A 16,627-nucleotide genomic window follows, 5' to 3' on the forward strand; every position below is an offset into this window, starting at 1 on the left:
TGAGGCTCTACTACACTGCATGTCAAAATGAAATATTTATTCCCTTCTCCCCAGGGAGATAATATAAAAATATCCTGTTTATACAATAAAAAAATAGGCACATTTCAAAACTCATTTGTGTATTAAGTAATGATAGACCTGGAAAGACAATAAAAATGTCTTCCTTTAATCTACTTTTAACAAAATTACATAAAAATGGACTTGGCAGCCACAGACAGAGAGAAAGACCCCATAACGAAGGCTCATCATCATTGCCGGATTTAGGCATGGGCACATGGGCAGCTTCCCAGGGCGGCATCTTGTGGAGGGGGGAGTTGGGGGGGCATACAAGCTAGAACCACAACTGCTCATCATCCCATGTAAACCCATCATCCCCACCTTAATAATGACAATGATTTCAGCCTTAGGTGTCAACATTACCTCATAAATCTATGCTGATTTATCCTTATAAGCTCTAGAGCCTGTCATATTCTATCTCGTAAGTTATCATTAATCCATAAGTCTTTCATTTGTTGGTGACATGTCTGAAACAGTCAGGGGCGAATTCACTAAACATTGGCACTTTTGTGTGTGGTATTTCTGAGCAAAAAGCAAAAACCTGCATCTTATTCACTAATCACCCACATTCCAGTGTAACCAGCCACTAAATCCACCGAAATAGTGCTGTGGCGTAGTTAAACTAAATCACTGTCATTCTTTTCAGGTCGAACACCCCTCCTTTCTATATAAATTAGGCTAGTTACAGATTGCGCCTTTTTGCCTTGTGAAATTACATTTATTTTGTAAGAGACACTAAGAGATATTTGTGTACATTTTCTAGTGATGAAGGCAGCAGTAATTCATCAAATGATGGAGAAGACCATTACATCCGGGAATATATCCAGATGCATGGTTTACTTTAGTCAAGCACCCTTTCAGCATTTCAAAAATCTGATTCAAGTGCCAGGATTTCGGTGGTTAAGAGATACTGTACAGTCTCAGTAACGTGTGGCAGATCATGTTATTCTGCTGCATTCTCCAAAACCTAGCACTCAGAACCAACCTAGCACTACATTTTTCAGCATGTTTGTGATGTTACCTGATTTGCATAACTTCTTTAGTAAATAGGGTGCTAAAACAACACCCTAAGTGGGCACAATTCATTATTTAATTTATTTTTTGTCTATTAGTGTGAGGCACTGTGAAGCTAAATATATTCAGGAGCACTGTAAACAGAATTTAGTAAATATAACTCGGTTTTCCTACTTTTTCTGTCCCTCATGAGACAGCATTGTAAAGTTAGGGAGCAATAACAGAGCAGAGACTAGGGGATGCAGAAGGGAAGAGGTCATGTAGGTCAGACTGAATGGTTAAGACCTGGAGCTATACACCTGAGCAAAGCACAGGGAATGGGCTGCTTACCCTCCTGCCCTCCAGAAACTTGAGCGCTCTTCCCACGTTAGCAACCCAATGGATCTTCCTCAGCTTGCGGCCTTGCTCACATGGCTGTCAGATGGGAGAGGATAGTACAGCAGACAAAAGGAAAAAGGTGATGATAGACAGAGGAAAATGCAAATTGCCGGCGAAGAAGGGGAGAAGGGATAAAGCAAACAGAAATGCAGAAAGAGAAAGCAAGAAAGTAAATGAGAATGATGGTTATATTCAGTATAGAGAGAAAGGCAAAAGTAAATAATAAAAAATACATGATGACACATCAAAAAGATAGCAAGAGAGAAAAGTAAAGAAAAAAACAAATACACTTATCAAAGTACCATTTGCTCCTCAGTATATTGATTGTAACAGCACTGTAAAGACCTGAGGCATCACTAGCCTTATGGGACTGTTCTTTCTGAGTATGGGTATTCATGTGTGTGAGCGTGCAAGTGCAAATAATGTGTGATGAATATATAAACAGTAATTTGTACAGCTGTTAAATATATGTATAAATACAAAACAGAAAAAATATATTGAATGTACAGAGGGACTAATTTCCCAAACTACATGGTGCTTACCAGTTTGTGTCCAGACAGGATTTCAAGAAGAGCTAACAACTTCACCCCATCTTTAATGTCTTCAAAAAGATCTGAGACCACCAAGGGAGGATTACGCTAGGGAGGGAAAAACAAATGATATTTAATTTACTTACAGTGGCAAGAACAAATATGTGAATCCTTTGGAACTAGCTGGTTTTCTGCATTATTCATTATGAAATGTGATCTCATCTTCATCAAAGTCACAAGTATAGACAAACTCAATGTGATTAAGCTTAAAACACACAAACAATTATAATATTTCATGCCATTATTGAACACATTCCATAAAATATTCACAGTACTTTGGAAAAAGTAAGTTAACCCTTGGATTTAATAACTTTTCGATCCTCCTTTGGCAGCAATAACCTCAACCAAGCATTGTTACAACCTAGCTGCGGATTAGACCTGCACAACGTTCAGAAGTGAATTTTGGACCATTAATCCTTACAGAGCTGCTTCAGCTCAGCCATATTCTAAGGATGTCTGGTGTGAACGGCTCTCTTGAGGTCTTTCCACAGCATCACTATTGGATTAAGGTCAGGGCTCTGACTGGGCCACTCAATCTGTGGATTCACTTCGATGTTTATGATCATTTTCCTGCTGCATCACCCAATTTCAACTGAGCTTCAGCTGGCACACAGTCACCCTGATATTAATCCGTAGGATATCTTGATTAACTTGGGAATTAATTATTACCTCAATGATGGCAAGAGGACCAGGCCCTGAAACAGCAAAGAAGCCAAAAACCATGATGCTCCCTCCACCGCACTTCACCGTTAAGATGACGTTTTCATGTTGGTATGCAGTGCCCTTTTTACGCCATATGTATTGTTGGCTGTTCTTCCCAAACAATTCATCATTAGTTTCACACAAAACCTTTTCTCAGTAGCATTCTGGAGTGTCAAGGTAGTCTTTGGCAAGCATCAGGTGTGCTGCAATGTTTTTGTCAGAAAGCAGTGGCTTCCTTCATGGGTATCCGGGCCATGGACATCATGCCTGTATGTTTTCCATAAACTAGACTGAAAAACATATATTTTAACCATTTCCAAGGATTCCTTCAAGTCTTTAGCTGTTACTCTAGGCTTGTTTTTTTACCTCATTGAGCATTTTGCAGTGTGCCCTTTTTTGAGCTATCTTGGCTGGACGGCCACTTCTAGGGAGAGTAGCCACAGCACTAAATCGTCTATGTTATTGACAATTTGGCTAACTATGAACAGATGAATATCTAAGCTGTTCGAGATAACTTTGTAACACTTTCCCTTTCCAGCTTCATGCTAAACAACAATTCTTGATTGTAGGACTTCTGAGATCTCTTTGTTGTGAGGCATGGTCCACATCAGCAGATGCTTTTTGTGTATAGCAATGTCAAAATGTTTAAGTTCTTCTTATAAGTCAAAGTAGTTCTAAACAAAACCTGCAAACTCATTACATGAATTGCATGCCATGTTTGCCAACTCCTGACTCTCCTGACTAATTTGATTTTGTTGATTAGCCTAGGGGTTCACATACTTTATCCAACCTGCACTGTAAATGTTTGCATGATGTGTTTAATATGTACAAGAACAATACAATGATGTGTGTTATTAGTTAAAACAGATTGTGTTTGTTCATTATTGTAATTTAGATGTAGATCAAACAAGATTTTAAGACAAATTTATACTTAAATGCAGGTAATTTCAAAGGGTTCACATACTTTTACTTGCCACTGTAAAGCTATTTACAGGTTCAGGGAAAAGTACGTGATTTACATTGGATTTCTGTACAAATTCCTCATAAAATTTGACCTGATCTTCAACTAAGTCACAACAATAGATCAATACAGTCTGCTTAAGTAACTCAAACAATGATGCTGGATGGAAAAACTTTGTGAACCCTTTCACTATGTGAATTCTGCAGCATTCCTCTTTACAAAACTCTTTCAGTTCAGCAATATTCTCGGGCACTCTGGTGTGAATCGCCCTCTCAATCGGGTTAAGCCACCCCAGAAGGCATATTTTCCTCTGTTGAAGCCATTCTGCACATCCTTTTCCACCCAGTGCTATGAATAATTAAATGACGTGTTTAATATAATCATGAAAACTTGTCATTTTTATTTTGTATTTGCTTAAGCAGACTGTGTAAATCTGTTGTTGTGATTTAGTTGAAGATCAAATCAAATTTGGGGTGTATGAATTGATTGATCAAAGCTTTGACAGATAAGAGAGCTTGAAGCAAAAGCCAGTTTGGATTTGGCACGCTGTGACAGTCCTGAGCTTAAGACGTATTCAAAAAGCCTGAGTAAAAAGTGCTGATTCTAGCGACAACACAGACTGTCTGACCTGATGAAGTCCCTCCACTAATCCATCCAAACAGCCTCTCTTTACCCAGATGAGACATCCAGGATTTCTCTTAAGACAGCAGTCACATGACTGGGATTTGGAGTGGAAAGCAGCCGGGTGGCAAAGTCATTCATGAGGAGATTAATATGAAACAGTGAAAGTGAGAGAAAGAGATAAAGAGAGAGAGAAATGTAGAGGGGGTGTGAACTTAAATTACAAAGAATGGTACGATATAGGGAGTAAAAAAAAAACATTTGGAAAAGTGAAAGCGAACAATGTCAAGAGGAAACAACAGTGAGGATGGGTTAGACAGAGAATGTGAGAGATGTTTTAAAAGATAAATTCTTAAAGCATTTTTTAGAGAGTAGAGGGATGAATCACTAAGACATTCCAATTAGCTCTAAATAAATCAAAAGCTAATTGGATAAAATCACTTTATAGGATATTACATTAAAACGAGGCAATTATGCGACTAATGAAAAATAAGAGAAAAAAATCACAAAGGCACAAGCAGCAGGGCTTAACAAACGAATTATCTGTGTCTGTTTATTACTGATGGTAATAGATTGTCATGGCAGGTGCTGGTGATGTATTCAACTGACTGTCAGCATTCATCACTGGTTGGTGTGTTATTTGGGTAACCCAATCAAAGTTCATGTGAACAAGAGAGAAACTGTTATAGGCCAGGAACGAGTTCAGTTAAGGTAGAGAGAAGGACATGGCTAAATACTGAATATTCTTACATAGAGCAACTGCAGTTTGTGCACCAAATCTCTGTGCAATATATTTATTATATATTTCCAACGTCCTAACAGATGTTGTATTTAATGTCCTGCATTAAATTTACCATCCACATCTATATGCTATATAACTGAACTAAATGAATATCGCAATATTAATTTTACCTATTACCTACTGTATATCAGAGGTAGCAACCTTGTTCCTGGAGACCTATCTTCCCACAGAGTTTAGATCCAACCCTAATCAAACACACCTTAACTACACTGTAAAAAATAAAACCAGTACAATTTACAGAAAATTACAGGCAGCTCTGGCTCCCAAACCTTTACCGTAAAAAATACAGTGACCATGTTTCAGGCTTTACAGGATGTAATTCTGATACCTGTATATTTTATGGTTCATTATCATTTATATTATTAAATTATATAAACTTGACACACTTTACATTCTGGAACTATAAAAATCTGCTTTTCATTTTATAATGTATTGTTAATCACTGTAGTATTTGCAGAAATACATTTTACTTTATTTATGAAGTTACGTTCAGTAGCCTGCCATGTGATACATGTCCACTAAGGAGAATTTCCATAAAAAAAACAAACAAAAATGGAACCGATTCATTTAAGGAATAGTTCACCCAAAATTATCATTCTCTTTATTATTTACTCACCTTTATGTCATCTAAAATTCGTATAACTTTCTTTCTTCTGTGGAACACAGACGAAAATATTTGAATGGAGATATGATGTCAGTGTGTCCATACAATACAAGTGAATGGTGACCACATATTTTAAGGTCCAAAAAGCACATAAAGCCTGCATAAAGGTAATCCATAAGACTCCAGTTGTTTAATCCATATCTTCATCAAAATATCTTTGTTTGTGTTCCATGGAATAAAGAAAGTCATACAAGTTTGAAATAACAATAAGGGTGAGTAATGAGATGAGAGAATTTTCATTTTTGGGTGAACTATTAATTGAAGGAACGGTCTACAAATTGCAGTGCAGTGTATGAATTCATGGGTAAAAATTTCAATTTCAAAAATTACAAATGAGCGAGTAGGCCGACTGATTGCTAAATTGAGGATACAGTTTACAAATTACATTATGAAGGTTTTAACCTCTAGTCTTCCCATTGCTGTTGACATGATGTCTGTCATTAGACTCACAATTCAGTGAAATCTGTTGAGTTGTTGATACATGTCTAGTAACAAATCAGGTAAGAAGCATCAGAGTGTCCGGGTGACTGCTGTGTGCTGCTCGCCCATGCTATCTATCAAATACATGAGAAATTAGCTCATCCTCAATACTGGGCAAGCCATAATTAAGCCCTAACCCTGTCTGAGAGGATTTGTCAAAATTGAAATGGAGGGTGGCCTCTCTTTCATTAGAACGCACTCCTCATCTCCCTCTCTCTTCCCCTACTCTCTCTAGTGGGTAATCAAGTTGAAGCTCTTAGGCAGATTAGTCCTTCAGTCCTGCCTCTCTGATGTCTTTCAAATTTGCAAGCACATGCATAAGCAAAGAAGCCTGAGGCACTGTGCATCCTGTGCTGGTATCATTTAATGAATGGTTTGGAGTATGAGGATTCTGTTAAATCTCTTTATGCAATACTGATCAATACTGTTGCAACTGATTATTGGGTTGAACCAAGATCTTTCTCTTTTCACCAATGTTAAGAATGAATCATGTGTCTTTAGGCTATGAATTAGGTAACTGGAAAATCACAGGAGATGATTTGCATTAGAAGTTCAGTGGAGGCTAGAGACAGACAATATGATCAGAAATAAAACTTGAAAACGAAACATTCTTGAAACAGAGCTCACTAAAATAGCACACAATGTTTCTCTCCAGTTTATTAGTTAAATCAGTAGGAATCCCTTCAGAAACAGATGCATGAATAAAAGTGTTCAGTGAACAATCAGAATAGTCACATTTCATGCTATTTGCCACATGCATTCTCAAAGTTCTCCTGCAAATACTTCAGAGTGCTGTCACCAAGGCAACGTCATTCAGCAGTGGAATGAGGTTAAAGGACACCAGCAAAGAAGTGGGAACAGCGGGTGTCTGGGATTGTATGTTGGTTTTTAGATACTGAACAAATAATTTGGATTTATAAGATATAGTGAAGATAATTGAGACTGACGCTTGTAGAGTACGCTGAAATAGTTCTCTTTCTGCACACACATTTAACGAATAATGTGTCTTGTTTTGTGTGTTTTGAAGCAATCGGATCATGCAATATCTCTGTCACACAATATAATTTGAAGTCCAAAATAATATATTCCCAGTACAGTTTATTGAATTAAATAATGAAGACTTACTTCCTAAGACTGATCTGAGCTCTATCTGTATCCCTTTAATTAACTCTAACTCATGACACAGAACAAATAATTATAATTTTTGCAAGATATGCAGGCTTATTTGAATAGTAAAAGCTGATGGAGGGCTAAACAATGTAAACAGAAACTACACACAGCTAAAATCCTTTTAGGCCCAAAGGAATTTTCTGCACCTATTTAGGAGAATTATGTGGAAAGGATTTAAAGGGGTCTTGAAATTGTCTTTTTTTTTTAAAAATAGTTTTATTATCTTCCCTGAGTCCACTGATGATGTAAGTCTTTTTTTTTTTTGCACCAAAACTTTCATAATTTTGTAATATATGATAATTTCCCACTCTGACCCTCTGTCTGAAATGCTTGGTTTTAGCCTCAGCACCTCCTTAAAACTGCCACTGTTCTGATTGTCTAACATTGTGCAGCCCATAAAATACAGCCATATTTGGAACTCAGTTGGAAGAGAATGAACAAGTTCCACAACAATATAAAACTACATTTCAGGGTTTACACATAATGCACATACATCACATTGCATTTGAATATATTAAACTGTTCTCTCAAGCACAGCGGCACCATAAAATATTGAACAGTCATGACATTTAAAATATTCATGAATTAAATAGTTTACTTAAGTTTTCTAAGTGTTTTTAACTGCACCATCCTTCAATAACAGTTCCTTTGCAAAGTTTTAATTTCATTAAGATTGGTTCACAAACAATTCACACTGATATGAGAAAAAAAACGCACGTACCTAGTCCAAAGTACGAGGAAACAAGACACACACACATACTGTAGCATTGCCAGAAATGCATCAAAAAGGTCAAAGACTTCTATTTAGTGGATGTTTACGCACAACAACAATTAAAAATAGCGCAGATGAGTGAAAGAAGGAGTCCATGACATGTTTGTACTCAAAACAGCAAAAGACAGAGCAGCTGCATGAAAGAGAATGACATCTTTTCATAGTTGTAACTTGACACTATGTCTTTTAAAAGCAATGCCAGATACATAACAGCAGTCAAAGACATAGTACATGTTTATATACAAAAATTATTCAAAATATTCCAGATGTGTCCCCTTGGGTGTTCAGGAATAGTTAGCCAAACTAGGCCTGTCTGTCTTTCTCTCTTTCAGTTTATGAACAGTTTTTTCACTGTAAAGGCAGTTATGAATAGTGGTAGTGATTTTGATTAATTTCAATGACTCGATTTATTTGATTATGTTCACCAAAAATATCCATTCAGATTCCTCAACTGATTCATTCATTGACAATTTCTGTAAGTTATGCCTTTGCACCTGTAGATGGAGCCAAATTACCATTTTTTTATAAATTGCATTGAACCAAAAGCATTCATTCACGGCAGAACACGTCTAACTATCCTTAATTCAAATTGAAGTGTCTACAATTCTACTAAGAGACTTCATTGCAGAGTGTTTAAGCATAATAAGATTTCCCCCCAGATGACAACAAAAACATATATAAAGTCAGTCTTTACAGGAATGAAAAGCAGTAGAGCTCACTGGCTTCGAAAGGGAGAGACGTCAGTGAACGAGAAATATAACACAGTGTATGGAGGTGAACAAGAATAATTTGTTCAAAAAGACAGAATCGTTCATGAACGAAACATAATTAGTTATGAATTAATAAGCCCCCAAATGATGAAGGGAAGTTGCGGAAGTAGAAAACGAAGCATTTTTGCAGCTTGGCTTCAATAAATTATTTTATTGCATTGGGGATTAAGTTTTGAGTTCTGAAATATAATTTAAATTATGCTACCTCAAAGCCACTAAGTGTCAGTGTAAGTTCAAAATGACACAAAGTCAAAAGTTACTGAGTGCACCTTTAATAGATTGTATTAATACATTAATTATTGTATTGTATTTAAATTCTTCAAGCTAAAGCTGTCAGCTGTTATCTATCTCATTATGGTAGGTAAATCAAAGATTTTAAAAAGACTGTGCTTAAAGGGTGAAGTATGTAATTTCCATGCCTCTAGTGGCAATAAAAAAGATGCAAAAATAAACACACCCTTTCCTAAACACACCCTTTGTCTTTCATTGGTCATTCAAACTAGAGGTCGACCGATTAATCGGCCGATTTTTTGCATTTTTTACATAATCGGCATCGGCCAATATCCACGCATATCAAGCCGAATATTAGGCAGGCGCATCTGTGGGCAGCCTAGTGTTGTTGTGGAACACGTGTTCGACGCACGCTGCCCCTAGAGTCATTTTCCAGCAGAGTGAGCAGACCTCATCCAGTGCCTAAGGAAGGAGTTAAGTTCCTTGGAGAAAACAGTAAGGATTACATTTGTATAACTTCTTTAGATTTAATTAAAAACTTTTGATATGTTACTGCCAACTTCAAGAAAAAACGTGACAAACGCGATAGCTGACATGACGTTCGGCTACTTTGGATATTGATAGCGTAGTTGAATTTGCATTATCACAGCAGAAGGGTTGCTATCATGTCACAATAAGGAAGCAAGAATTTTGCAATTACAGACAGTGAATCTGAGACTTTTATTTGTTCTGTTTGTGTGTCTTATATTTGAGAGGGTTGTCACTCAATGCAGATAAATAAGTAATAAAAATATACCAACACAGTATAGGCTATTGAAGGACTGGCTTTGGTAAGCTCGGACGTTATCGGTTCTGCTGTCGGTACTGGAGAAATTAAGAAAATACATTCTTTATTGCTATAAAGAGAAAGTTATTTCATCTCGCCAGCCATTTCTATGTATAATAATATGAAACCATTTGTCTGTGATGCAATTTAGCTATTCGCAGTCAGAGAGAGAGAGAGAGAGAGAGAGAGAGAGAGACTCGCTCACGCGGTGCCACAGCGAGCACAAAACGAGCCCTGCTCAATGAGTGACAGAACTAAACATTCAAACATAGCCTGGTTTAGATATGTGATTATTAGTCTGATTTTATTTTAGATTTCGCCTTCCAAAGATTATAAAAAGAATATTTATACATAAGCCACATTCTGTCTAGCACAACTTCCTTCCCTTCACAGCGGTGCACTGACATTTCTCCCTAAAACTCAAACTTAACGTCAGAATCAGCACGATCGGTGATTGTTGTAAAATGCAGTCTAGCTACTGTTGCTAAATTGCGGGACGCGTACGGTGGCCCAGTAGTGCACAACACAACGAAATTCAAAAAGCAAACATAAGTTCACAACACAACGGAAACAAGCCACAACACAACGCAAAAAAGCCGCAACACAACGGAAACAAGCCACAACACAACGAAATAGCCACAACACAACAAAATAGCCACAACACAACGGAATAGCCACAACACAACGGAAATGATCCCGACCACTAGGGGACAGCGTCGGCACTAAAAAGCCGATATTTCACACACACACACACACACACACACACACACACACACACACACACACACAGCGTCAAACTCGGAGGAGAGGAGAGGAAAAACACGTGAAAACAAAGCAAAAGCAGGAAAATGAGTCGGAAGCACAGCAGCATTGGAACCACTTTAATGATGTGGACAATGTTAAAGCACAGTGTAGAATTTGCCAAAAAAAAATATCGCATAAAGCCGGTTCTACGCACAACCTACACCGGCATATGCGAACTGTGCACCCAACTGTGAAGCTAGCGGAGCTTTGAGAAACAGCTTTTTCTTTAATATGGGTTCTATTATGTTCAGATTGTATTTGTTTTGAATGTTGTTTCTATACATTAAAAAGTTCTAATGCAAATGCTTAATAGTATTATTTTTTCATAACAAATCAATGCATTTTTAAAGAAATTGTGAGACATTGCGAGTATGATTACATTTAATAATTGAATTAGAATTGTTTTCACACCTATCATAGAGAAAAATTTTTTTTTTTAAAGAGCCGATTGTGAGCCAAAAGAGCCGGCTCTTTTCAGTGAGCTGAGTCAAACGGAGACCACCTGTCCCCCTAGTGGTCGGGAGCATTTCCGTTGTGTTGTGGCTATTCCGTTGTGTTGTGGCTATTCCGTTGTGTTGTGGCTTGTTTCCGTTGTGTTGCGGCTTTTTTGCGTTGTGTTGTGGCTTGTTTCCGTTGTGTTGTGAACTTATGTTTGCTTTTTGAATTTCGTTGTGTTGTGCACTACTGGGCCAAAAAGAGCGCAAGAGATACCGTTCCCAAGGCGGCGCGCGCTCCGAAACACACCGCAAAGAGACAAGCAACGTATAGGCTACTTTGGGTTTCATGCGTCTAAACGATCAACTATACACAAAAATATGTCAAAACGACCGGCTTGGAGATTCACTTAAACACAGTTTATGTCTTAAATGGACGTAGTTATGGAAATAGTTGGGAGAAAATATGCTGCATCAGGTCTTAAAGGGGAAGCATCCTAATAAACATGCTGACGATTGAGCCATTACTGCGAATCAAACAACAAAAGGCAAAGAGAAAATCACATACAGCTCTTGAATGAATAACTTCTGCATTAATAAGCATTAATCTATCTATGATAAACTATGCAGTGTTATTTTACAATTGATTACTTTATTAGATTTCTTTTTAGACCACACCTGAACAGTAATGTTAGTAGACCTTCCTGAAATTAAATCACTGTGCCTATATAACATTTATATTTGTGTAATATATATATATATATATATATATATATATATATATATATATAAAACAAAAAGAACCGTTAAGAATACAGTTGAAGTACCGGATCGATAAGCAGTATCGATAAGAGTAGTAATACCATTAAAACCTTAACGATACCCATCCCTAGTTATGCCTGTGCTTCTCTTGGATGCTCTGAATATTGGATTACGTGTCTGGACTGCCCCTTAATTAAAGCTGCATTTGGATCTCAACCTTCGTGTCTCGGAGCAGTTCAGTAACACCTGCTTTGTTTATTTAATATATTTGTTATACATTATTTATACAATATGTTTTTACATTATACATTTTTAATTTTAAGTGTACAAGTGCAGATTGGTCAATAAATGTATTTGTTGAGAAATGTTGTCTATCTTAAGTAATAATTTGTGTTACATTTTATCTTTCAAATAAAAGGTTCAAATAAGAGGTTAAAAACAAGCACATATCGGCCAAATATCGGCCAAAATAAATCGGCAGCATTAATCGGCCATCGACCGACCCGGATTTCAAAAGATCGGCATCGGCCTGAAAAAAACAATATCGGTCGACCTCTAATTCAAACAGATAGTCCTTCCCCACATTCACACCACTGGTTGAGCCAATGTTGCTGTGTTGGGCTGGTCAGGATGCTCAAACAAACAGAGCAATGATTTGACAGTGCCACAGAGCCATCTTAGTTCACAAAGATTTATTTGAAGAAATGTTGAACTGTTACACAGCTGTCTGTAAGTAATTCCTGTTAGCAGGTTATCTGTACTCTGGCAAAATAAGGCACAGTAATCTATAGAGCAGATTAGAGTGTATGCACAGTGTATGCTGGACCTGGACTGCTGCCACAAATCTTGTGACAGATTAATTCTGCAAAAGAGATGTGGCTTGTACACATGCATGGATGTATGTTTGTTCAGAAATCACACACATGACTCCGCTTACCTTAGCCAGATGAGCGTTTATCCATTTGGTAAAAGTTCTCTTCTGCACAGCTTCTTGCTCATCTATAGAAAAGAAACACAAACACATTCCTAATTAATCATGAAATGGGCATGCAATAAAGACCATATCTTAAATAAAACAGAATATAAGACATTAATAAAGCATTAGTTTTATTCTAAAGTAAAAGTTCACCCAAAAATTATAATTCTCTCATAATTTACTTACCCTTAAATTAACTCAATCATGTATGACTTTCTTGCTTCCATGGAACACAAATAAAGATATTTTAATAGAGATATGATGTCTGTTTGTCAATACAATGCAAGTCAATGTTGACCAAATTTTCAAGCTCCAACAATAACATGCGCATACACATGCATCAATCGCTAGGAAGTGTAATTGAGCTTGAAATCATGATTGTGTCTAGAGACTGCAATGGCAAGACGTGCAGCGAAAAGTAGTTACACTCTGGTCTGTTCATGTCAGAATATTACTTTTATGCTGCCTTTATGTGCTTTTTGGAGTTTGAAAAATCAATCACCATTGACTTGCATTGTATGGAAAAACAGATATCATATCTCCATTCAAATATCTTTGTTTGTGTTACGCAGAAGAAAGAAAGTCATACGAGTTTGAGACAACATAGGTTGATTAAATGAATTATACATTTGGGGTGAATTATTCCTTTAAATATTTTAAACAGAACACAATAGTTTTGTTTTATCTTTGAGGTAATATTGAAAAGCTTTTATTCGATACAAGCTCATTATTTACACTAGAAATAGTGATTTTCCAGTTGTACAGTCTAAAGCATGTAGTTGATTGTAGGATAAATGTGTTGTTCCCCAAACAATAGATTCTGCCTTATTAGAATCTTAATAGTTGACTGCAGTGAGACAGTAATATTCTTTTTCCTAACTGTTATATCAGCAAGAGATGACAACTGACGCAGACCCAGCATCTTTAATGAAACTAATGTCTGATGGATTACATTGAAGCTAGTAACTGTGTCACACATCGTCTTTGTGCATGTGTGCGTTAGGAGGACGAACTGGCTCATGCATAATGAAGACGACATGCACCTTTATCACATGTGCTAAAAATTTAGTATTTTATGAATTAATAGTTTGACTGATTCTGAATCAGAGCTTAAGTACTCAAATATTGATGAGAAGAGGAGTATGATAGATTACAACAGAAATGATTTGCTGCTGCATTGGTGTGTATTAGAGTATCAGTGTGTATGTGTGTGCCCAGACCATCATCATAAAGACAGGGTGACTTTGAATGGAAACACAGATGCAAACTCACATAATAAACACAGTTCTCACATATTATTCAGCTATAGAGTCATATATGCACAAAATGTCCCAAATGCATCTCCACTGCTATATCCAGGAGTCTGCCCCTTTTTTAAATTGCTAATTAAATCCTTTCTAAAATATCCACCATGTTTAATCAACACTTTATTTTCTGTCTCTATCTTAGTTGCACACTGTCACACTCATATACTACCAGTGAAGTATCTTCAGTCCATCCAAGAACCTACGATGCTTTCTCAACATTTTGTACATATGTGCGCAGGATGCCATACAGATGACCCCGTTATTCCCAGAACGATATCGATCACACACAAACTCGTCATGTTGATACCGAATGTACCACTACCCTGACAATAACCCTGTTCTGCCAAGATACTGACAAGGGCAATCTTTGCATCAATTCAAATGTGTTTCCTGCATTTCTACCGACTCACCAAAGGTTCTGGTGGGCCCACAGAAACCAGGAGGTAATCGCATTCACATATTCAGAGGTTGCATTTTCCCTCTAAGAATACATTTTACACCACTGACTGTAAGGTTTATAGTTGGGGTTTGGGTTAGGGCATTAGGTTAATAAAATATGCATTTCTGCTGACTGTATAACATCTCTTAAAACCAAAAACAACTCGCTTAACAACTCCCTTTTGGCACCCCTCTGTGGACATTTCACCACGAAACTGGAGCTCATGTGTTCAACACCACTTCCAGTTTTGGCCACTGGGGGAAGTTGTTAGAATTTCGGAAAGCACACACACACACACACACACACACACACACACACACACACACACACACACACACACACACGTTGGTATACCTATCATTATGAGGACTTTCCATAGACATAATTTTTATACTGTACAAACTATAGATTCTGTCCCCTAAACCTAACACAACCCCTAAACCTAACCCTCACAAAAAACTTTCTGCATTTTAACTTTTTCAATAAAACATCGTTTAATATGTTTTTCAAGATATTTAAATTATGGGGACACTAGAAATGTCCTTATAAACCACATTTATAGCATAATACCCTGGTAATTACCAGTTTGTAACCTAAATAAATGTATTCGTAAACCGCACACACAAACAGTTTACTCACACATAATATCTTACATCAGTATAGAACCAAAGTAAAGCATAAAAAAATGCAAATCTGTCACAAAGTATTGCTCATGTGGAATCTACTTAAAAGCATATGTTCATCATAGCAGGAGATGACTGATATTCAATGGTAAACATATTTATAATCAAGTATGCCAATCCCTTACCACGCAGGTGCCGAGAAACCCCTGGCACTAAGTTGAGGGATGTGCCAGACTTCTTGGCAGCTATATACTCCCACTGTCTTGCCACCTTGCCCTTGACTTCCATTCCAGCAAAGTCCATGGAGAGGACATCCACCTATGATGGTGAGAGGTCTTGGCCAGGGTAAACTACCTTTGCTCTCTCCTCGTGGTAGTTTATTTGCTATCTTTTTCTCCTCTCTAAATGTTCAGAGTCCTCCCAGGACTGATCTGTTGCTCGTTGCTCTCTTTTTTGGGTGCCTGTTTCATTCTCACCATCCAACATAAGTAACCACACAGTAAAAACTGAGTTCAGTTGCCCATGTTCTTCCTATACTGTCTGCTGTAATTGAGAGATTATGAGGGAATATGTGCATGTGTGTAATGCCAGTCTCAGCATCTCTATCTCAAGCAGTACAACAGCAGGAACAATCCATTCCCCTTGTGCCTCCAGCCTATCGGTTTGTGTGGGAATGTGTGATGTCTTCACAGATCTCAGCTTGTAAACTGGAGGGGGATTGGTGTGAGTGTGTGGGTGTGCGTGTATGTGTTGTGAGTCACATAGCCAGCACACCCACTCTTTAAAGACCAAACCGGACAGGACTTATTAGGCACTGAAATTCCCAAAGATCAGCTGAATTCATTGCTTTCCCCTCCTATATTATGTATTGGATTCCATGGTTTTAGGAAAAGCCACTGGGCTGAGCTTATTAACTTTGCCTGAAAACATTGCTCAAACTGATTTACAGATCCCAAAGGCTTTATAAACCTCCTTCAACAGTCTAGCAAAACAAATAGCCCTTTACAACTACATGCATAATTGAGATGAGATGAGGGCTTTTTGTCCCAGTGCTATAAACAAACAGGCTGTAACACTGGTTTACTATATATACAATTTTACATTAATATTCTACACTGGAGAAGAATAGAGGGATTTAACCACAAATCATTATTGCAGATTTAAAAAATAAAGATATGAGAAAATTAAAAGCCTGGGGAGAATGAAAATTATCTCTAAAATTATGATAGTTTCATTAATCATGG

General features: G+C 37.3%; 1 protein-coding gene across 1 annotated transcript in view; it reads right to left on the reverse strand.

The window, feature by feature from the left end:
- LOC127622487 (nesprin-1-like) overlaps window positions 1-15,671 on the reverse strand; it is a 173,528-nt gene extending 157,857 nt beyond the window's left edge. The window contains 4 exon segments of the mRNA XM_052096589.1: window positions 1,402-1,485; window positions 1,992-2,087; window positions 12,976-13,037; window positions 15,569-15,671. Coding sequence (XP_051952549.1) covers window positions 1,402-1,485; window positions 1,992-2,087; window positions 12,976-13,037; window positions 15,569-15,671 — 345 coding nt within the window.
- Between the last annotated feature and the right edge of the window lie 956 nt (window positions 15,672-16,627).

Source organism: Xyrauchen texanus, chromosome 28 (assembly GCF_025860055.1).
Source record: "Xyrauchen texanus isolate HMW12.3.18 chromosome 28, RBS_HiC_50CHRs, whole genome shotgun sequence".
In the NCBI taxonomy this organism is placed as follows: Eukaryota; Metazoa; Chordata; class Actinopteri; order Cypriniformes; family Catostomidae; genus Xyrauchen; species Xyrauchen texanus.